This window comes from Sminthopsis crassicaudata, chromosome 2 (assembly GCF_048593235.1).
Source record: "Sminthopsis crassicaudata isolate SCR6 chromosome 2, ASM4859323v1, whole genome shotgun sequence".
Classification (NCBI taxonomy): Eukaryota; Metazoa; Chordata; class Mammalia; order Dasyuromorphia; family Dasyuridae; genus Sminthopsis; species Sminthopsis crassicaudata.
The window spans coordinates 319,027,250-319,049,783 of record NC_133618.1 but is presented as its reverse complement, the minus strand read 5'-3'; the positions used below and the strand labels follow the sequence as shown (position 1 = coordinate 319,049,783).

The 22,534-nt window shown below is 37.5% G+C and overlaps 2 protein-coding genes and 1 long non-coding RNA gene across 3 annotated transcripts in view; 1 reads left to right on the top strand and 2 right to left on the bottom strand.

Annotated features, from left to right (window-relative positions):
• The window catches only part of LOC141556277 (uncharacterized), a 133,948-nt gene that overhangs the window by 95,857 nt on the left and 15,557 nt on the right, over positions 1-22,534 (top strand). The gene's annotated exons all lie outside the window — the stretch shown is intronic.
• Positions 4,818-9,212, bottom strand: LOC141556271 (disintegrin and metalloproteinase domain-containing protein 20-like). The gene has a single exon (XM_074290142.1). It carries the CDS (start codon positions 8,999-9,001, stop codon positions 6,863-6,865), a length of 2,139 nt encoding a protein of 712 aa, XP_074146243.1. The 5' UTR covers positions 9,002-9,212; the 3' UTR covers positions 4,818-6,862.
• Positions 13,932-16,627, bottom strand: LOC141556275 (disintegrin and metalloproteinase domain-containing protein 30-like). The gene has a single exon (XM_074290145.1). The coding sequence runs from the start codon at positions 16,419-16,421 to the stop codon at positions 14,223-14,225; it is 2,199 nt and encodes a 732-aa protein (XP_074146246.1). The 5' UTR covers positions 16,422-16,627; the 3' UTR covers positions 13,932-14,222.

Genomic DNA, 22,534 nt, shown 5'->3' with positions numbered 1-22,534 from the left:
CAATGTCTTCCCTGCCATTAATTTGTGCTTTCAACTTGATTTCCAAATGCTTACTTCAACTCTATTATTCAATTCAATTAAACATTTTAATTGTCATCTACAAAAGATTTTGTTGTTGGGCATCCAAGATATATAAGGTTTAGACAAAATGGTTTCTCCATTTATGGTGCTTGAAGTCATATTATCCATGTGGGGCAACTATAAATCTTTCCCAAACTCCTTGAAGATTTTTATTCTTAATCATCATAGCTCTACTTCTCCTAATCCTGATCCTTAATGCTTTTCTACTAAGCCCTTTCCATTGTCTTCTGCTGAGATCGCATCAGTACATACCAGAATATATTCCCCATTCACATCCCTAGGTAGGATGGGTGATTTATTTTCCTTAGAAACAAGGAATCTTTATCTAAATCTTGATTGATCCAAGGAGCTTAGCTTAAACTGGCTACCTGTAGATACAGCTTCCTAGTGACCTCAAGCCATGTTAAGGTAGTTTCCTCATCAATTAAATGCATAATAAGACCTTCCAATGTCTTCATCCTCCCCCTCCCCCAGCAACAACCCTCAGTTTCCATCTACTCCCCTGCTGATCAAGCCGGTTTCTGTATTAAGGAGGTAAGTGTTGTGTCCATATTAAGAATCCTTTATAAGCTATAGTTAAGTAAAACTTCCTTTTGCTATATAGTGAATGGCTTATGAGTATTCCATTTGATTATAACATTGCATCTAAACTATCAATAATGGAACTGAGTAAGTTACCATTCCTTTGTGACCAAATGATTTAATAACACTAAAATGGTGCATTACTATTGTTTTTCCTCTATACCTTACATATACCCAGGGCCTTTCTATCTTACTTGCATTGACTATAAGTTCCTTTCCACTACAGTATAAGCCAGGCTAAAAAGTTTAATTGCGAAATATATAATAAAATCAATTAAAATACAGTAAGACATAAGTGATACTATATCTTAAATTAAATCAAAATGTGGTCTGCAGGAATGCTTAAGTACAGATTAGTGGTTCCCTCTTTCTATTTGACTTTCACACAACTGCTCTACACCTATCAACAGCTGTTTCTTAACAGTTCCATGCATGAGTGCCATCTTCCTAACTAGGCTATAAGCTTCTAAAAGACAGAGACTGTGTCTTATATCTCCATCTCAATAAATATGTATAGGATGTATGGAATAATAAAATGGGGCACTTAGGTAATGCAGTGAATAAAGTGCCAGGCCTGGACCCAGGAAGACTCATTTTCTTGAGTTCAAATGTAGCCTCAGATACTTCCTAGCTGTGTGACTCTGGGCAAATCACTTAATCCTGCTTGCCTCATTTCTTCATCTATAAGTGAGCTGGAGAAGGAAATGGCAAACTGCTTTAGTATCTTTGCCAAGAAAACTTCAAATGGGATCATGAAGAGTCAGACTTGACTGAAATGACTGAACAACAAGAGATAGAATTATGATTCTGTCATGTTCCTCTAACTTTTCCTTACAGTGGTTTCCTATTGCTTACCATTTCAAATGCAATTGTTAATGGTTAAAATTTAAAGCACTAAGCCAACTGGCATCCAGGTACCTCTAGGATAGCATCTTAATTCTTAAAATTTTGATACTGAAACTCTAGCTAACCCAATCTGCTTCTTGTCCTCTGCACATGTCTTGGTCTTGTTTCTAAGACTTTATTCATAACATTAATTCCTTCCAGAATGTCCTAGCCTTCTCCTTTTTTGGGCTTCCTAAACCTAATACATTCACCTTTTCTCATGTTGGTCCTTTGATGAACCAGTTTAACTCCACACAGCCCTCTTTTCTTGAGTCTCTTGTCCCTTTCCATAATGCCAGTTGTGTTATTCGAAGCTTCAGCCTTTGATCACTCCCACCATCTGATACCTTTGCTAGAGAAAATCATGCAAACATCCCGACTGAGTTGACTATAGATTTATGGTCCATATATTAAGTTCAACTAGGCTGTCACTTATTTATTTCACTATCTTACCAGAGCAGTTCTCTCAAAGCCTTTCACCCTCCCTCAAGCTTTATATGATTCCCACCCCTACCCTCTCAGCTAAGATCCTTGCTTGATATTTTATTGAAAAAAAAATTAAGTCCATTTAATGAAAGCTTCCTCTTCTACAGTCCTTATCTGACATCACCCAGAAGCCTTATGCCACTATTTTATTTTTCATGCTCACATGAAAAGGTGTTTTTCCTTGCCAAGGTCAATACCTCTTCATGAACAAGTAATCTTGTAAGAGGACTTGCCAACCCCCAGCCAGCCTTGGACACCACATAGGGCATGGCTCAGGTAATCTGAGGGAAGCCTTGTAAGGGCGAACAAGATGGCACTGGGAGGAAGGGGTCCCACCCACAGGAGCAATGTGATAGTTCCCAGGAGAGGCTTGTCAGGGCTTAGAGGGGAGTACCTTGAATATCCTTATTAGGAAAAGAATGCACACAGCATATCTACATGTAGCTTCCTGTAGAGAATCATGTATCTATTATAGGTTAGAATGTGCTTACCTGTGATGTAGGAAGTAAAAGCAGGTACCGAGATGATAAAAGGACTTGTAGTCTTTGTAATAAAGCAGAATTTCACACCACCCTAGCTCTCCTCCTTCATTACTCACAGTTTTCGCCATTCAAGTGAACAGGCAGTGCTAGTCACATAAGGCCTGTTCCACTCGGGAGTTGGGGCCGTGACCCCCAACATAATCTCATTCCATCCCATGTCCTCAACAGATTGAAAACTATCATCCTCATTCTTGCACTTATCTTCATTCTCTCCCTATCAACTGTTCCCCCTTTGGACCAGAAACTCTTAAGGTCATATTGTTTCTTTTGTGAAGTATGCATCAGTTCTTGCCTAGCCTCAGACAAATTGAGCCATGGGATATATCTTGGGCCAACATTTTCCACCACATATGGGGCCAGTTATCTTCACTTAAGTCTTGAGGCTGGACTCCTGGTGACTCTGGAGGAAATAGTAAGGTGAATGACTTGATACAGTTTTGCTTCATGTAAATCCAATTCACTTGCAATTCAAGTCATCCTACTCCTGATGTCACTGGTCTTCAAGAATAAAAGACAAAAAGTCAACTATCTGGTTCCCTACTACCCACAAACATCCGTATCTCCGTCATACTCAAAAAAAAAAAAAAAAAAAAAAAAACCCTCACTTATTCCTTTTATACCCACTATCACCTATATCTCTCCTGTCTTTTGGGCCAAACTCCTTGAGAAGGTAACTCTACTTCTCCTCTCGCTATTAACTCTCTACAGTCTGACTTCTGACCATATCATTTAACCAAAACTGCTCTTTCCAAAGTTCAAAAAAAAAAATCTACCTCTTTTCAATCCTTATCTTTGACTTTCCTGCAGTTTTAGAACTGTCAATTGCCCTCTTCTGCTTGAGCCTATCTTTTCTCTCCTGATTCAGCACCTACCTCCTGGACTACTCCTTCATCTCCTTTGCTGCTGGATCATCCAGATTATACCTGCATGTAAAGGTCTGTCCCAGGCCATTTCATCTCTATATATACTATTTCACTTGATAATCTTTTTAACTACCATAGACTCTCAGATCTACTTATTCAGTCCTAATCTGGGACCTCCATTTTCTGACCCCCAACTGCCAATTAGACATTTCCTATAGACATCTTAAACTCACTGTGTAAAACTGATTCCATTATCTTTTACCCCAACCCCCCAACCCTACTAAACTTTACTAATACTGTAGAGGGTAACACTGTCCTTCCAATCCTTCAGGTTTGCAATCTCCTCATGCCTGGACTATTGTAATAGTCTATCAGTTAGTCTACCTGCCATAAGTCCCTTCCTACTCCAGTCCCTCCCCCCCTCAGTCCTTTTTGGTGATATAAGTGGTGGATCTATATCACAGCCCTCTTCAGTGAACTCCAGCGGATCCTTATCACCTCCAGGATCCAATACAAAATCCCCTTTAGCACTTAAAGCCTTCATAATCTAGCTTCCCCTTTCCAGTCTTTTTATACCTTCCACCAAAATACCAATACATACTCTTTGATCCAGTGACACCATCCTCCTTGCTATTCATCACACAAGAGATTCCATCTCCTGACACAGGCCATATTCCTCTACCAAGAATGTTCCCTCTCCTCATCCCTGCCTTCTGGCTTCATCTCTTTCTCTGGGTTCTCTTCAATTTCCAACTAAAATCCTGCCTCCTATAGGAAACTTCTCCCATACTCTCTTCTAGTATTTCCTCTTTGTCCTGTATATATCCTTGTTTGTAGATATTTGTTTGCACATTGACTTACCCTTGTGAGCGCTTCAAGAGCAACAATTGTTTTCTCCTTTGTTTTGTATCCCCAGAACTTCGCATAATGCCTGGCTCATATTAAGTGCTTAAAATAAATGTTTGCTGAAACAGAACCAGGAAAATAACTGTAAACAGCAACAATAAAATTTTATGATGATCAACTAGGGTAGACTTGGTACTTCTCGACAATCCAGTGATCCAAAGCAATTCCATAAACTTTGGATGGAAAATGTTATATGCATCCAGAAAAAGTACTATGGAGACTGAATGCAGATTGAAGCATACTATTTTGCCATTTTTTCTTGTTTTTTTTTCTCTTTTGTTTTGATTTTTCTCTCCCAACATGATTTATATGGGAAAAAATAACTGTAAAAAATGCTGATTGGTATTCCTCTCTATTTACACTTTTGCCACATTACCTCTTACCATCTCTAGCCTGGACTCCTAATTCTTCTCCATCCTTCACTGTGTAATACCAAAAAAAGATGATTTTGTTATACCAGTTGACCATGTTATTCTTTCCCAAAAGCTTTTAATTTTTTGCAAAGCATTTTAAGACATCTCATTTGAACCTCACAACAATCCTGCAGATGAATTTACTATTATCATATGGATGGGAAAAGTAAGGCTCAGAGGGGCTGACTCGTCCATGGCTGCACAGCTAGTAACAGGAGCTGCATTTGAATTCAGGTCTTCTTTCCTTATGTACAAAAAGGCTGCCCCTCCATATAAAAACCTGTCTTAAAGAGTTTACTTTGTTATACAAATATAGGATTTAGAGCTGGAAGGGATTTTGGAGATCATCTCTTCAGATCTAAAAGGCAATGTGATAAGATGGGCCTGGAATTTGGAGGATTTGCTTAGCTACTTACCTCCCTATAACTTAGTAATCTCCGTTTTAAAATGAGACACATTCTTCTGAGCTCCCTTTCAGCTCCAAACCTATGATCTGCTTATTTTATATATGAAGAAATTGAGGCACAGAGTGGGGTTTAATAGAATTATAGGTATATTGAAGATTCAAACTCAAGTATCAGAACTTGGACCACAATTAGTACTCTTTCCACAGAACCCAGACATTTCTGCTTGAATTGTTGACAGTGCACTTCAGAACCTATAAAGTTCAATGCAGATGTACCTTACCCCTTCCCCTTCTCCTTCTCCCCAATAGGTACAGCTCAGAGCAGAAGGAAAATATCTGAGGTCTTTCCAGGTTGTAATTTCTAGACTTCTTTAGGATATCTTCTTTATCTCACCCAAACTGTAAAGAATAGTTGAGGTAATAATAATTGGGCTAACACAAAGAACGTCTTACCTTACCTTAACACTTCTAAGTTTACAGTTAGTCACAATGCAGAGAGGGATGTAAGGAAGAGGGAACAGAGTTTACATACCATTCATCAAAATGTCTCCTATGTAGTGCTAAGTAGAGTATATGGTGAAAGGGTAGGTGAAGAGACTCTGAAGTTTGGAACAGTAAAGAGTCCTCCTACCCACAATGAATTCAGAAAGGCCTGGAGAGACTTACATGAACTGATGCAGAGTGAAATGAGCAGAATTAGGAAGTCATTATACACTTCAACAAAAATACTATATGATGATCAAATCTGATGGATGTGGCCCTCTTCAACAATGAAATGAACCAAATCAGTTCCAAGTGTTCAGTGATGAAGAGAACCAGCTACACCCAGTGAAAGAACAACGGGAAATGAGTGTGGACCACAACATAGCATTTCCATTCTATCTGTTATTGTCTACTTGCATTTTTATTTTCCTTCTCAGGTCATTTTTACATTCTTTCTAAATCTGATTTTTCTTGTGCAGCAAAGTAACTGTATAAATGTGTGTGTGTGTGTATAGTATTTAATGTATGCTTTTACATATTTAACATGTATTGGACTGCCTGGCATCTAGGGGAAGGGATGGGGGGAAGGAGGGGAAAAGTTGGAACAGAAGGTTTTGCAAGGTTCAGTGATGAAAAATTACCCATACATACGTTTTGCCAATAAAAAGCTATAAAAAATATTGTTTAAAGACTCTTCCTATCTATGGTAGGCAGATGTTAGGGCCCCCTTTGTTTCACTGTTATGGCTCCCTTTGTTTCAGAACCATGCTCTGTGGTTCTAAGGGAAGGAAGAGATGCTGCTTCCAAGGCCATACCCTGACTAGAAGAAGGGAGAATGAGCAGTTATAAACTCTGTCCTAGCAGTAACTGACTATACTAGCTGATCTTACTCATCTCTCCTCCTCCAAGGGAGGAGTGCCTTGAAGTGGGCATCAGAAGGATGAGTCACCCAGGGCTTACTAATGCTCAAAAATTTTGGCCTGACCTTTACATCATAAAAGTAACTAAAGATAGTTGAGGGGTCAATCCTGATTGGTTCAACTCCATGACAAAACTCCCTTCAGAAGCTTTATTTGATATGTTTGCAATGTATATTATTGAAGCAGAATTTTTTTTCCTTTTTATGAATGAGAATTTTTCTCTGTTAGAGGATATTACTGGTAGAGATAGATCCTTCTGTGGGTTCCTGACTATTTATACAAAGGCTGTTCCTTTCTAGATGATCAATGCTGATTTTCTTGCTAAAAAGATAATCATCATTAACGTCCCATAAAAACCCAAAGAGAGAGAAGCTAGACAGCAAACAATTAAAAAGTAATTTGCTTTCCATTTTGGAGGAGGCCCACTATCAATACTTCCACCAAATCCTCTTTTAAGACAGAATGGGGGATCCCACCCATTTAGACAATGACAATTTTTCTTGTTGTTACATATACCATTAAAACCGCACTTCTTGGCTGCACAGTCATAATTCAGTACAGAATAATCAACACATTTCTTATTCAGGCAGATTTTTCCATGACCACACATTGCACCATTAATTACATTTCCAGCATCCTTCCCCATGTGAAAGTCCATTCCAACGCACATAACTCCATTCACATAAACCTGGAATATAGTATCAAACTCCTCTAGGTGGGGAATCTGGCTGACATTGATACACTGCAGTCTGCCACACAAAATATGGGCTGTGTCACACTTCCTGAATGTATGACCATCTAAAGAACAGTTCCCAAATTGATCACTTATCATGTTTGCTTCTTTGTAGCAGATCAGGGGAGCGTCATAGGCTGTTTCACCAAAGATAGCTTTGCACTGTTGAATTCTGTCACTGCAAATACTTCGATAGCACACAGCATTTCTAGTACATGGAGTTCCATCCTGCATGTAAAAATCTTTCTGGCACAGGACCGAAGTTCCATTGCAGTACTCTGGAAGGTCACATGGAGTCCTAGGGGGTCTGCAAAGGGTTCCAGCTGGTGCAATCTTACAATTTACACAGCACAGTCCAGAAGCACAATTAGCATGGGGCCTCAGGGTGCAACCCGGTTTGCAACAAGAATCCTTGCTACATTCTTTTACTGATCCACAGTCACATTCTTCTCCCTCTTCAACCACCTTATTACCACATAGCTTCGTAGCGGCAATCTTGTAAGGCTCTGGTGGGTTTGTTAAACATTCTACAAACAGTTCATTAAACTGATCAAAATAACTAGCATAACTGCAGTTGCTAAAGACATCCGTTAAGCTGAAATTGGCATACATGATGCATTGCTTTCGTGCACAGATGCAGAAATCATAGTCGTGCACCATGCCAAGGTTATGACCCAGTTCATGGGCAACGGTGACGGAGAATTCCAACAAGTTATCCTCTACATACGCATCAATGCCAACTGACTTTAGATCGTGGCATATTGTACCAACATAAGCTAAACCCTTGTCCCAGCCAAAGTTATAGCGAACAAATAGGTGGGCAACATCATGCGGCAAACGTTCATTAATTACTTGTTTCCAATGGGAAAATATATCCAAAGCTACCTTTATGCCATTACTCAAATCCACTGGGTTGTTATTTGTCCAGATCTCCACTCCACTCAAACTTATGTAGGCGTGCATAGGATAATACAAGGAATCTATTATATTGACTACTTCCAGTACTTGGAATATCACCTCAGTTTCATTTTCCCAAGCATACTTGTACCAAAAATTATCCACCACCACCACCAACTCCACAAATCTGGTGCTAGGCCACCAGTTGTCCTTGGGCCCTGTCCTAGGCACTGACTGTCCCAGCCCCTTTTTCTCCAAGACTAGACGATCTATTTCATTTTCTGTTAAGCCGCACTTCCAGCCAGGACCTTTATTTTTATTCTCCATTGGATAAACCAGGTGCTGAAAAATGTGAGAAGTGGGCAGGGGATCGATTTCATAGTAAAGAGAGTTCACCTGCAGCATCCCCTGGAGACCCCCATGGCAAGTGCTGAGAGCGGCCAGGGAGCCCAGGATCCCCTCCACGTAGCCTCGGTAGTAGCAGTCTTTAGGGACAAAGGAATGATCCATCTGGACGGACCCTTGGTCAGTATAAGTGAAGACTGGCAGGTGCCTGGGCAGCAGAAGCTTCTTAAGCTGCAGGTGGATCACATGTCTCCTGCCCCCGAAGTGCAGCGCGTAGGAGAGACGTCCAGGTCTCTCTCTGTGGTCGAAGCTGCTCAGCTGCAAAGGAATCACCACCTCAGCGGAGGCGAAGCGCCAGCCAGGCCGCCGCTGGAAGCCAACAACGTGGGCCAGGAGCGCCCCAAGCCCGAGCACCAGGAAGGGGGAGCTCAAGATGGGCCCGGCCTTGGTGGGCCCCATGAGCCCCCAAGGGATAGCCGAGCCACCAGGGAGGTCAACTGCGTGAGACACCAAAAAGTTCCCTCTGCTGAGTCGCCCCGCTCCAGGACGCGCCTCGGAAAGATCATCCACCCACTTCGATCCGCATGCTCCACCTGGCTCGAGGTTCTTGAACCTCGGGCTGCAAGCCTGGCTGAAGGAAGTTGGGAGTGAGGGACAGTTGGATCTGGCGCGAGGAGGGGCTGGGGGGTGGGGAAGAAAGCTATGTGAAAATATCTGTTGGGGCCACGGTTCGGTTTCAGAGCACACCACCCATCCATCTCCTGGAGGAGAGGAGATGGACTTGGGGTGCAGATTTGAGCCCTCTATTTTGGAGACATGACCAATGTGGGAATTTGTTTTACTTTGACCATACATAGTTGTTACAAGGCACTTTTTTTTTGTCCAGAGACAGAATAAAGACTTTTCCTTAAAATTAATTTTTAAATAGTTTCCAAAAGAGAAATCTGTTAGGGCACATAGCAAGGATCTTTTCAGGTCATTCTTGTTTATATGATGCATAATCCCCTAAGAAATTATAAATCTCTCAAGGAAGAAACTTTCTTTTTCTTTTTGTTAATCTTTGGATTCCTAGTGCCTTACACAGGGTATATGTGAGGTGGTGTGGCGTACTCTTACTGTTTTACTGAATATTAAAACCCAAAAAGATCATTTCTATACACATGGCAAAACACACCAAAAAAAAAAAAAAAAAAAAAGCCAGGAATCTACATTTAATCTATAGCTATTGTCTTTAAATATGTGTGTATAATAAATTCTACATATCTTCACAATCATCCAGTTTATCTGCACTTCCTTCTTAACTTCTCTTCCACTTGTTCCATTTTGTCTTCTTTTTTGAAATGTTACAATGGTCCTCTTTTATTTGGCATCATTTTGCTAAAACCTTTCTTTCCTCTTATGAATTAAAAACCCTTTGTAACAAATAGATATTAATAATTCCGTTTTCTTTAATTTTTTAAATCAAATTAACCAATGATGTATCCATTTTATCAGTTTTTCATAAAACCAACTTCTAGGTTTATTAGTGAAATAGGTTTCTTTCAATTTTATGCATCACTCCTTTGATTTTCAGGATTTCCAATTTGGTGTTAAATGGAGGATTTATAAATTGGAGCTTTTTTGAGTTGCATGCCCAAATCATTGATCTGTTTTTCCCCCTGTTTTATTGATGTCAGCAATTAGAGATATACATTTCCCCTAAGTATTGCTTTGGCTGCATCCCATAAATTTTGGTAAGTTGTCTCATTGTTGTAATTTTCTTTAATTAAATTATCCATTATTTGTGGAAATATGGATAGAAGAATTGCACTTGTTTAACATATATTCGATCACTTGCCCACTGGGGGAGAGGATAGGTGAAAGGGAAGGACATAGGATTTTGTAGGGGTGAATGTAGAAAATTATTCATGTATATATTTTGAGAATAAGTTTTAATTAAAAATATTTTTTTAAAAATTTAAAAAAAATTAAATTATCAATTGTTTCTGTGACATTCTTTGACCTACTTATTTTTTATGATCAGATTATTTAATTTCCAATTGGTTGTAATCTCTTTCCATTAACAAATAATAAACCCTTGTAACAAAAAAGAATAATTGAGCAAAATGAATACACTGTGGCCATATCCAGAATATATGTATGTGTGTGTGTGTGTGTGTGTGTGTGTGTGTGTGTGTGTGTGCTACCTTTTAGGAGTTGGGTAACATGCTTCATCATAGGTCTTATAGAAATAGTTGGTCATTTAAATTGATCAGGGGCTTTCAAAGTTGGTTTTTTACATATTGCTATCCTTGAAAAAAAATTGCCCTAATTCTATACAGTTCATACTAGCTGAGATTCTTGGAAATCATTTCTTTCATTATTCCTTATGGGGCATTACTGCTCCATTGTATTAATATACCAGTCTGTTCAGATATTCCCAGTCAATATGGCAATCTAAGACACTTCCTTACATTCTACTTTTTTTCTCTTCATAACTACCCCCCCTTTAAAGACTTAATAAATTTGTTTTATTTGTGACTTTTCCTTCCTAGTAGCATCCTCCTTCTTAATTGTGTCATCTTTATCCTTATTCATTTTCCTGTTGAATTGGATGCATTTCTATACCAAACTGTGTATACTTTTTCAATCTACTTTTGGTTTAGATAACACTAAGGATCACTTAATGTCTACTCCTTCATATATCTTTCTCCATGTTAATATTCTCTTTTTATACATTCCAGTTATGAAAAGAGCAGATTCTATCCTTTCTTGTTCCTACCCTCCCTACTATATTTCTTTTGCCCTTTCTTTCTTACCCCTCTTCATACCCTCAGAAAAGAACCACTCTCCAGGACCCCTGCTTTGCCTATCCAATTCTCTCAGAGTCTTCTGAAGACACAGTTAATTCTGTTTGCCTCAGTTTCCTCATCCATCAAATTATCTGGAGAAAGAAATGGCAAACCACTCCAGCATTTTGCCAAGAAAATGGCATCCTGAAAAGTTGGACACTACTGAAAATAATTGAACAACTACATCAAAGACGTGATCCTAATTGTAAATCTTTGGTAGCTGAACAATTAGTGTGTATGTGTGTTTGTGTTTTAAGAATGCTTACAATATTTTTGTTTGATGGGGGAATATCAGGATTTTGGCTATAATATTCCTTGTACTTTTCCTTTTCTGGTTCTATTCAAAAAGTGATCAATAGGATTTTCAATCTTTAGATAGTTCTGTGATTCTAATCAATGTAGGCAGTTTTAATTTATGATTTTCTGAAATATGTATGCAGACTTTTTTAATCAGTTTTCAGGGAATTTAGTTTTTAAATTCTCACCTTGGCCTATTAAAAGATAGATTATCTTATATTTTCTTTTTTCAAACTTTTTTAATATTAATAGTCTAATATTTCTTGCTATTTCATGGAGTAATTGATTCTGCTTGTTCGTTTTCAAGGAATTCATTATTATTTGGGCAAGTTTTACTACCTTCTATTCAAACTTTTAATTCTTCAAAGCTTTTTTTGTAACCTCATTTTTCTGCATATTCATGCAGTCCTTGTGAAAGATCCATTTTTTTTTTCCTTTGAGTCACTCCTTGTAATTGTTAGAAAATTACTTTAGAGCATTTCTCTAGCTTTAAGTGCCAGGATCATATTCTACTCTGTACTTTATGTACTTTTGGGTAGAGTCCTGCTTGATCTCACCCTACTCTCCAGGATACTTGTGTTATGTCTTCATTTTCAATAACAGACATTCACGCACTTTGGAAGAACTGAAAACTCACAGAATTCAGCAGTAGCTCTGAAAATAGCAGCACAAAAAATTTCTAAAACTTGGTACAGTACTCCCTTCCACATGGGAAGAGAGCCCAACTTTAGCACAAAATTAAAAGTTAAGAAATGGGATAGAAAATGAGCAAATACCAAAAATAAATAAATAAATAAAGATAACCTGACCATATAAAGTTCCTAAAGTAGTATTAAAGATCAAAACAAACTCAGAAGACAACAAAGTCAAAAATGTTATATCCAAAGCCTCAAAGAAAAAATTTTAATTGATTCCAGGATCAGAATTATTTAAAATAAATTTTAAATCAAATAAGTAGAGGGAAAATTGAGAAAATAGAGTGATAAAAAATGAAAAAGAATCAACAATAAAACAGGCACAAAAAATTGAATAACACCTAAAAAATAAAAGGGGCCAAATGATAAAAGCACAAAAATATACTGAACAGAAAAAAAGCTTAATTGATCAAATTGAGATAAAGGGAGAAAGATAAACAAAAATTCACTGATTTTAAAAAAGAATTCAGCAAATGGAAGCTCATGATTCTATGAGATATCAAGAAACAAATTTAAAAACAATGGAAAAATAGAAAATGTGAAATATCTGCTTGGACAAACAACTGATATGGAAAATATAACTTAAGAATTTAAGAATTCTTGTACTTCATTAAAAGCCATGATCAAAAAATGTATAAATATCATCTTTCAAGAAATTATCAAAGAAAACTGCTCTGATATCCCAGGATCAGAGGGTGAAGTAGAACTGAAAAATCTAACTATAACCTCCTGAAAGGGATTTTCAAATGAAAATGCTTAGGAATATTAGTCAAATTCCTGAACTCCCAGGGCAAGGAGGAAATGTTGCAGGCAGCCAGAAATAAACAATTCAAACATTATGGAGCCACAGTCAGAATAACAAGTTTATTAGCTTCTACTTTAAAAGATTGAAAAGCCTGAAAAGTAATATTCCAGAAGACAAAGGAACTAAGTTTACAATCAAGAAGCACCCAGCTAACAAAACTGAGTATTTCCAGATGCCAAGTAATTAGAAACTGAGTGTATGTCCAAGAGGAATAGCTGAACAAATGGCATATGATTGTGATGACATAAGTCATCACATGATGAGTCATAAAACCTAAGAAGATTTTATAAGTTATATAAACTGATACAAACTGAAATAGAACCAGAAGAACATTGTATATAATAACAAAATAGTACAATGATCCACTGTGAATGATAAAGCTTTTCTCAATAATACAGTGATCTAAGACAATTACAAAGGATTTATGAAAAATTCTATACACCTCCAGACAAAGTACTGAATCTGAGTCTGATATAGTTTGAACAGATATCAAAGCATATTTGAGTGGGAGAGCTGTGTTTTCTTTCACAACATGATTAATATGGAAATATGTTTTGCATATTTCATGCATAACCTGTATCAACTAGAACTGGAGACCCTGGTTGGAGATTTGGAATGCATCCTGGATCAGGTGTTAGGAATGTGTATGGTCAGAATAATGATATCAGAAGATTGTTGAGTTGAGAACAATAAAGCTGGAGGTGTATCTTAAAACAAAAAATATCAAATTAAAAAAAAAAAGACACATGATTTCTATTGGATTCCAAGATATAAAGAACATTTATTTTTAAAGCAGAAAGCAGAAAAAAAGGGGGGGAAATGGGTTAAATAACTGAATATTCTTGGACTCTTTGAGAAACAAGATGCTCTACCGTAACAATGAAGGCACCAGTGCTAAAATCACCTCATGAAGCAGTTATCGCTAGAATCATAATGGATAGTAGATTAGTCTTGAAGTCTCACTTGGGGAGCTAGCATTGTAAGATATTGAACTGGGTTCTTTCATGAGATCTTGGGACTAGGCTGCTTTGACTGCCTATATCATTTTATCCCTAAGTTTTTTTCCACTTTCTCTTTTTATACAGCATTATCACAGCCCATTTAAGCATTACAAAGCTTGAACAAATGCTACCACGAATTAAGTAGGTCCTCCAGGATAAGAAACTTGTATTCATCTCACTCCCAAGATCTACTGTTGGTCCACTATCACTGCTTCCTCCATAACCAGAATTCTGACAGAAAGGAGGGGCCCATCCAAAATCACAGTGGCAATTCCCTCTGCTGTTGCACACACCTTGAAAGTTGCACTGCTCTGGGACACACTCCTGTTGGATGCTGGAGATATTAAGGCAAGTCTTGTTAACACACATCATGTTTTCTCCACAGGAGCTGCCATCTTCCACAGCTCCAAGATCAATCAAACCCTTCTTTGCAGTCTGATTAAAAGCTGTTCCCCAGCATAAAACACCTTCCTTTTCAAGTGGTTCTTTTAAGTAAGTCTGAATCAGGGTGTAATAGTGAGGTACCTGAGGGATGATATCAATATTGGCACACTGAAGCCTCCCACATAATATATTCTGGGCATTACAGCCTTTGAAAATAGAAATTTGCCCACGTCCACAGTTACCAAACCGGTCACCTCGACTATTCACTTCTTTATAACATTTGGGGGGAGCATTCTCAGCTTGTTGCCCAAAGAGAGCCTGGCACTGCTGAAGGTGGCTTCCACACCTTTTCTTGTAACAGTATCCTTTCCCGCTACAAGGTGTACCATCTTGTTTGTATATGTCATCTGGGCAAATCCCTGACCTCCCATTGCAGAACTCTGGGAGGTCACACTCATTGCTCTGTACTCGACAGACTCTTCCAGTGGGGAGAATTTTACAATCTTGACAGCAAAGTCCAGTGCTACATTCAGCACCTTTGGAAAGAATACACCCTTGCTGGCAACAGGGGTTTTTCCTGCAATCTGTCTTAGAACCACAGTCACATTCCTCTCCTTCCTCAATGATTTTGTTTCCACATTTCTGCTTTTTCATCTTCTCCTTGGAGGTACTACTGAGACAGTTACTCCCACTACCCAGTAAAGTCAAATGACCATCAAAGGTGCAGCTGCTTTTCAAGAAATCAGAGGTTTCGGCCTTATTGTCCACGACACTGAGTTTCCTTTGACTCTGCAAATTTCCCTCATCATTGGGCTTTCCCAAGTCATGCCCCATTTCACGGGAAAAAAGGACAGAGAAAATGATAAGATGGGCTCCGAAGTGAGCCTTAATAGCCAAACTGGGATAAGGATTACATTTTGCAGTTCGGATGTCTATTCCAAAGACAAGGTCAAAACTATGCTGCTGGAAGAGATGAACTAAATCACAAAGTTGCCGTTCTGTAGGGCTCCTACTTTGCGGTTGTGCAGAACTGTGAAGAACACTTCGCAGCTTCTTGATGATTTTCATAGGGCTAGGATTGGTCCACAGTTCCAGAGAGGACAAAGAGGCATGTGCCTTGATCTGCATAAAAAGCGTGTCCACCAGGTTGAGTGTGAATAGCATGTCCTGTAGCACGGTAGTTACATTACTATTCTGGGATCCGTACCCCAATTTGCCCACCACAACTCCCATCTCCACCTTCTGCCTGCACAAATGGACATCATTAAAAGTGGCTGTGCATGGTGGAGATGTGGCCCCCTGCCTCTGGAAGAAGTCCTCATCTATCTCCTCTTTGGCCAACGCGCGGATCAGATTCGAAGCGCCTGTGTTTGCTATTGGATAGAGGTGATGCTCAAAGGTGGATGAGGCTGGATTCGGCTGGATTTGATAATATTTCTCGTTTACCTGAAGGATCCCCCAGAGTCCACCCAAGCAGGTACTGAGGGCAGCCAAGGACTTGGAGATCCCTTCCATGTAGCCGTAGTAATAGCAGTCTTTCCGGAAGAAGGGATCCTCCTCATGCAGGGCGTCCTTGGCTGCTGCATAGGTGAACACAGGCAAGTGCCGAGGGAGCAGCATTTTTTTGGGTAGCAGGTGCACAATGTGCTTCTTGCCTGTGATGTGCAAACTGTAAGAGATCTGCCCCGACATCTTGGAGTCCCACATCGGAGGCCTTATTTTCTTGGGGATCACTAACTCAGCCGACACTGGAGGATGGTTCAGGGACATGTCTCGGCAACTGGCTGGGGCCAAGAATGCACCTAGCCCGAGGACTAGGAGGGGGCCGCTCAGAAAAGGAGCAGTCCCTGTTACAGCCACCCCCATGGCTGGGTCTCTGGGGCCTCCCCAGAGCAGCAGTCAAAAGAGCGCACTAAGAAAGCAAAGGACTCAAGGCAGGACCAGAGCTGAGCCGGAGAAATCTAGACCGGTCCCTCCGCCCTGATCCTTGGATGCCCGGAAAGGCTCAGCGGGCAGCCGCTGAAACCTCTCCTGGCCTCGCGGTGAAAACCGTGCTCTGGAGGCAGTTATTTTATACTGGTCAAGGGATTGTTACTAAGCGCGAGAGGAGGAGAAAGAGGGCACGAACCTCCCTTGCCCCACTGATACCATTTTTAATTTTTTTTGCCTGTGTGTATGACCTAAAAGGGTCACTAGATGATTCTGGTGAAAATAACAATGGGTCACTTTGGGACCTTGTTTCCAAGAGTACTTCCCATGTGTACACTAGATTCCAATCCAAGAAGTGTTAAAGATAATTATATCCATTCTGATGATGAAAGATCTGGGATATTGAAAAAGGGAGTTCACATGTGAACAGCATACTTTTCTTTATTTTTAAAATATTTTTTGTTGTTACATTTTAAATTCTAAACCCTCTTCATCCCTTCCCACTCCGCACTATCCTACTCACACTACACTATACTATTTGATCCAGATATAGATAGATGGATAGACAGATAGATCTGTAATATAACTATGTATGTATCTATTTATATATAGTTTTGCATAAATACATGTAAAACTATATTATGCATACTTCCATCGATTCCTTGTCTGGAGTGACTTCTGTTCATACTGACTTTGTATATTGAATATTTATAATATTCAGAATACCTTAGTCATTCACAGTTATTCTTCAAATAATAGTGCTGTTACTGTATATGAGTTCTTTAATTCTCATTTCACTCTTCATTATTTTGTGCAAGTCTTTCCATGTTTTTTCCCCTAAAAATCAATCTGCTTGCATTTCTTACAGCCAAGTAGTATTTCATGGCAATCATATATACAATTTGTTTAACCATTCCCCAACTGATGGCTTTTCCTTCAATTTACTGTTCTTTGTCACCACAAAGAGAGCTTATATTAATATTTTAGAACATAGAGATTATTTTCCCTTTTTCCTGATCACCTTGGGAAATAGGCCTAATAGTGCAATTGCTGGATCAAAGGGAATACAGTTTTATAACTATGGAGATAATGATAGAATAGTCTCCAAAATGGTTGGATCAATTCCAATTGATTCCATCCAAACTATATTAGTGTCCCAGTTTTTCCACATCCCCTCCAACACTTGTCATTTTTCTCTTCTATTATTTTAGCCAATCTAATAGGTGTTGATATCTCAAAGTTATTTTAATTTATATTTCTCTAAAAATAACTTAAAACTTTTTTTCATATGACTGTATATAGCTTTGAATTTCTTCATTCAAAAATTGTCTGTTCATATCCTTTAACCATTTATCAACTAGGGAATAACTCTTGTGCTTCTTGTTGTGATTGTTGAAAGATGAACAACAATTGGGGAATGTGCATATCCTTTGACCTAGTAGAGCAATTACGAGGAAATCATAAGGGAGGGAAAAGGAACTAAATGTTTGTAGCAGTTCTTTTTGTGGTAGCAAAGAATTGGGAAATGAGTAGATGAGTAGAGGATAAACAAGATGTAGTACAAAAAATAATGGAATTATTAAATATTATTGTTCTTAAAAAATGAACAAGCTGATTTTAGAAAAGCCCAAAAAAGATTTATATAAACTGATGCTGAGTGAAACAAACAGAACCAGGAATACATTGTACACAATAACAGCAAGAATGTGTGATGATCAATTGTGAAAGGCTTGATTCTTCTCAGTGGTTTAGTGATCCAAAAGCAATCCCAATAGAGGTTGGACAGAAAATATCATTTACATCCAGAAAACGAGCTAAGGAGAATGCATGTAAATCAATACATGTTATGTTCACTTCTTTTTTCTGTTTTTTTTTCTCTCTCTCCCATTATTTTTTCTTTTTGCTCTGATTTTTCTCTCCCAAAATTATTCATAAAGCAATGTGAATTAAAAATAAATACATTTTTAAAAAAAGAAATGTAAAGCTATTATTGCAGGTTCATTGGAAGCATCTTTGAACGTGATGAAGATGTTGGACAACTTTCCTACTTCCTACAAAAATTTATTGCTGTGACATTTCTAAATTTTTAAAGAATTTTGTTCCATGTGGTTTGGAGATTGTAAGCATGGTGGCATCTACAAATGGTATTGTTCTTACATTTTTATGAGACAATGTTATATCAGGAGATTGTAGGCTACAGTTCTGTCTGCAATAATGGACCAACAGCAGTATAATTTATTGGTTGAATTTTGAAGATGTATGCATTTGTAGTGTATAAATTTGTCATCTGTTATTAAATGAAAGATAGCAAGCTTCCTGGTGTATAATTCTAAATACTAGATTATTTTTATTAGTTATTTGGTAGGTGCAAAATTTTCAGAGTCTGTCATGACCAGTTGCCCAGTTTCTACCATTTCCTGAACAATATACATTAGTCAAAATATGTGAGCTCTCGAAAAAAAAATATCTGGAACTTCTGTTGGTAATGACCTAATATTGAGTTAGCATTATAAATTCTTCCATTTCCACAAAAAAAAATTGGGGAATGACTCATTTTTTGTAAAAATGGTAGTTATCTATATATTTGAGATATGAGCCCTTTATCCAATAAACTATAAAATCTCCCCACTCCCAATTTCCCAATTTTCTGCTTTCTTTCTAATCTTGGCTATGTTGGTTTTATATGTGCAAAATCTTTTTTAATTTAATGTAAGCAAAGTTATTCATTTTATATATTACAATGTTCTATCTCTCTTTATTCATAAATTCTACTCCTGTTCACAAGTCAGATAGGAAATGTTTTTCATGTTCTTCTAGTTTACTTGGATATCTTCTCTTATGTCTAGATCATGTATATATTTTTACTTTATCTTGGCAAACAATATAAGATATTATTCTACCTAGTTTCTGCCAATTTGTTTTTTCAGTTTTCCCAACAATTTTTTACCAAATAGTGAATTCTTATCTACCAAAAATTAAATTTTTACATCTATAAAATGAATGTACTATGTACTGTTTGTCTACTCTGTTCTACTGATCCATTTTTCTATTTTTAGCCAGTATCAGACAATTATGATACCACCAATTTAAGATCTTTTACTTTTTTTTTCATTAATTTCCTTGCTATTCTTGACCTTTTGCTTCATTGAAAAAGCAAGCAACTTAATATAGATTATAAATGTGTATTTATGCAAAATGTATTTCCATATTAATCTTGCTGTAAAAGAAAACACAGACTAAAAAAAACCCCAGAAAAATAAAGTTTTAAAAATTATGCTTCCATATGCATTCAGGCTCTATCTGTTCTTGTTGAGTATAGCAAATTTTTTCATCATAAGTCCTTCAGAATTGCCTTAGATCATTATATTGTTGAGAATAGCTAACTCACCCACAGTTGATCATTATATAATATTGCTCTTACCATATTCTCCTGATTCTACTCACTTCACTTTACATTTGTTAATGTTTCCCAGGTTTTTGTGAAAATTATTTTACTCATCATTTCTCATAATATGCTAGTATTCATCACAATCACATGCTACAACCTGTTAAGCCATTCCCCAATTGATTATTTCCAGTTCCTTGCTTCCACAAAAAGAGCTGCTATAAATGTTTTTGTATATAAAGGATCTTTTCCTTTTTTCTTTGATGTCTTTGGGCTACAGATATAACAATAATATTGATGGGTCAAAGAGTATGTCTGGTTTTATAGCCTTTTGGGCTATAAAATCCAAATTCCTCTCCAGAAAAATTGGACCAGTATACAACTTTATTCACAGTACATTAGTGTCCCATCCCAAGATGTTCCTTTATTTATTGAGTCAAAAGTTTTCCTTCTGCAGCTTCAATGTTCTTGGTTATAAGATGGTCACTTGGTCATGTCAAACAAGAGAGAATGGTTCATAGGTACAAAAATAAATTGGGGGACTTTCCAAAGTATCAAGGCATCCCATCCATGCTGGATTTGGACATGGAATTTCAAAAGAAGATGGAGACATCTGCCAGTATTGTCGTTGGTAAACAGTAGTAAACATTACATTAAGTTTGAAGCCCACATAAGAACTTACCTCTCCTTATATGATTTATGTAGAATATCAAACTGATCAATCTTGATTGTAATAGAAGTCCAAATGAGTTATTTCTTTTTTTATTTTTTTTATTAATTTTTATAATTATAACATGTTCTTTGACAGTACATATGCATTTTTTTTACAGCATTATCCCTTGTACTCCCTTCTGTTCTGAGTTTTTCCCCTCCTTCCCTCCACCCCCTCCCCTAGATGGCAGGCATTCCCATACAAATTTAATATCTTATAGTATATCCTAGGTACAATAGATATGTGCAGAACCGAGTTTTGTTGTTGTTGTTGCAAAGGAAGGATTGTATTCGCAAGGTAAAAATAATCTGGGAAGAGAAACAAAACAAAAAAAAACAATGCTCACAGTTTACACTCCAAATGAGTTATTTCTTACAGTTCTGAGAAAATATTAATAATTATTTGTTAAGTTATTAGATATATGATTAAAAAAAAACTTTAATATTTTATAGTTAAGTGGGATAGGCAGAGGTAAAATGATTTGCCCAGGGTCACACAGTTAGTAAATATATCTGTGAACAGTTTTTAATTTAGTTCTTCCCTAATTGCAGTCCCAGAGCTCTAACTAGTATACCACCTAACTATCTTTATAGCACATATTCTATTAATGCAATGTAGGATTGTATTAGCTTTTTTTTTTTTTTTTTTTTTTGGTGGTGGTGATCATTTTATATTTGTTGACTATATTGAGCTGGAAGTCCAATAAAAACCTCCTGATTTTTTTTCACATGGATTATCTGGGCAGGCCTTTCTTATCAAGTATCTATGCACTTTGGGTATTTGTTATTGTTGTTGTTTTTTCATTTAACTCAAGCATAGTATTTTTCCCTCCTTAGTTTCATTTGAGAGACAATCTGACACAGCAGAAAAAGAGCTGGCCTCAGAGTCAGGAAGATACCTTCTACTCTAGGGAGGTCACTCAACACTCAACCTCAGTAATCCAGGCATTTTTTCCAAGGTTCTCTGCAACTATGTAGTTGCTGAACCAATTCTGATCTTCATCGGCAGAGGGGTTTTCCTTATCAGAAGTTCCCTATAGGTTGGATCACCTTCCTCTCCTTTCCCCTAAATTATCTTATTAGATTTGGTCTGTTGTAATATTTGTGAACTCAGATTCTATCACCAAATGTATGAGGCATTTCTCCTAGCCTCATGGAATTTATGAATTTGATAAATAACCTTGTAGCTCTTCAAGATTCTCCTCCAGGCCTACATGCTACACCCCTACCCCCTTAATCATCTCTGGCTGGAAGTAAATGTTCAAACTGCTTTAAATGCACCTCACTTTATCATTAGGCAGCTAGGTAACACCATGGCTAGAGAATGGGGCCTTCAGTCAGGGAGATCTGAGTTAAAATCTTGTGTGATCCCAGGCCCCTCACTTAACTCTTTTTGTCTCAGTTTTCTCATGTAGAAAATGAGCTGGAGAATGAAATGGCCAAAACACTGTTGTATCTTTGTCAAGAAAACTTCAAATGGGGTCACAAAGAGTCAGCTATGCCTGACACAAATAACACAATCTACAATTAATTCTCATAGTTTGTTGAAAAAGTTATGAGATGCTGTCAAATGCCTTTATCCAAGTATACTAGTTGTATCCCATGACCTTGATTTATGGAATCTAGTAAGCTTCTCAAGGAAAATGAAGTTTGTTTGGCTCAAATATTTTTTTGGATGAACCCATATAGGCTCATTGTGATCATGATTTTTCTTTTTTATTCCCACAATTATTTTAATATTGTCTAGAATATTCCTCTCTGTACTTTCTTCCTTACTCCCTGGATCTCTTTTTCTTTCTTTTTTAAAAATATAATTTAATTTTCAACTCCAAATTCTCTTTTTCTCCATGATAGTCCTAGAAACGGTATAATATTGATTGCTATGATCTAACATCATAAAGAGTAAATTTGATTTGTTTGCTGTATGGATTTGACAAATACTGTTTTTAATTTT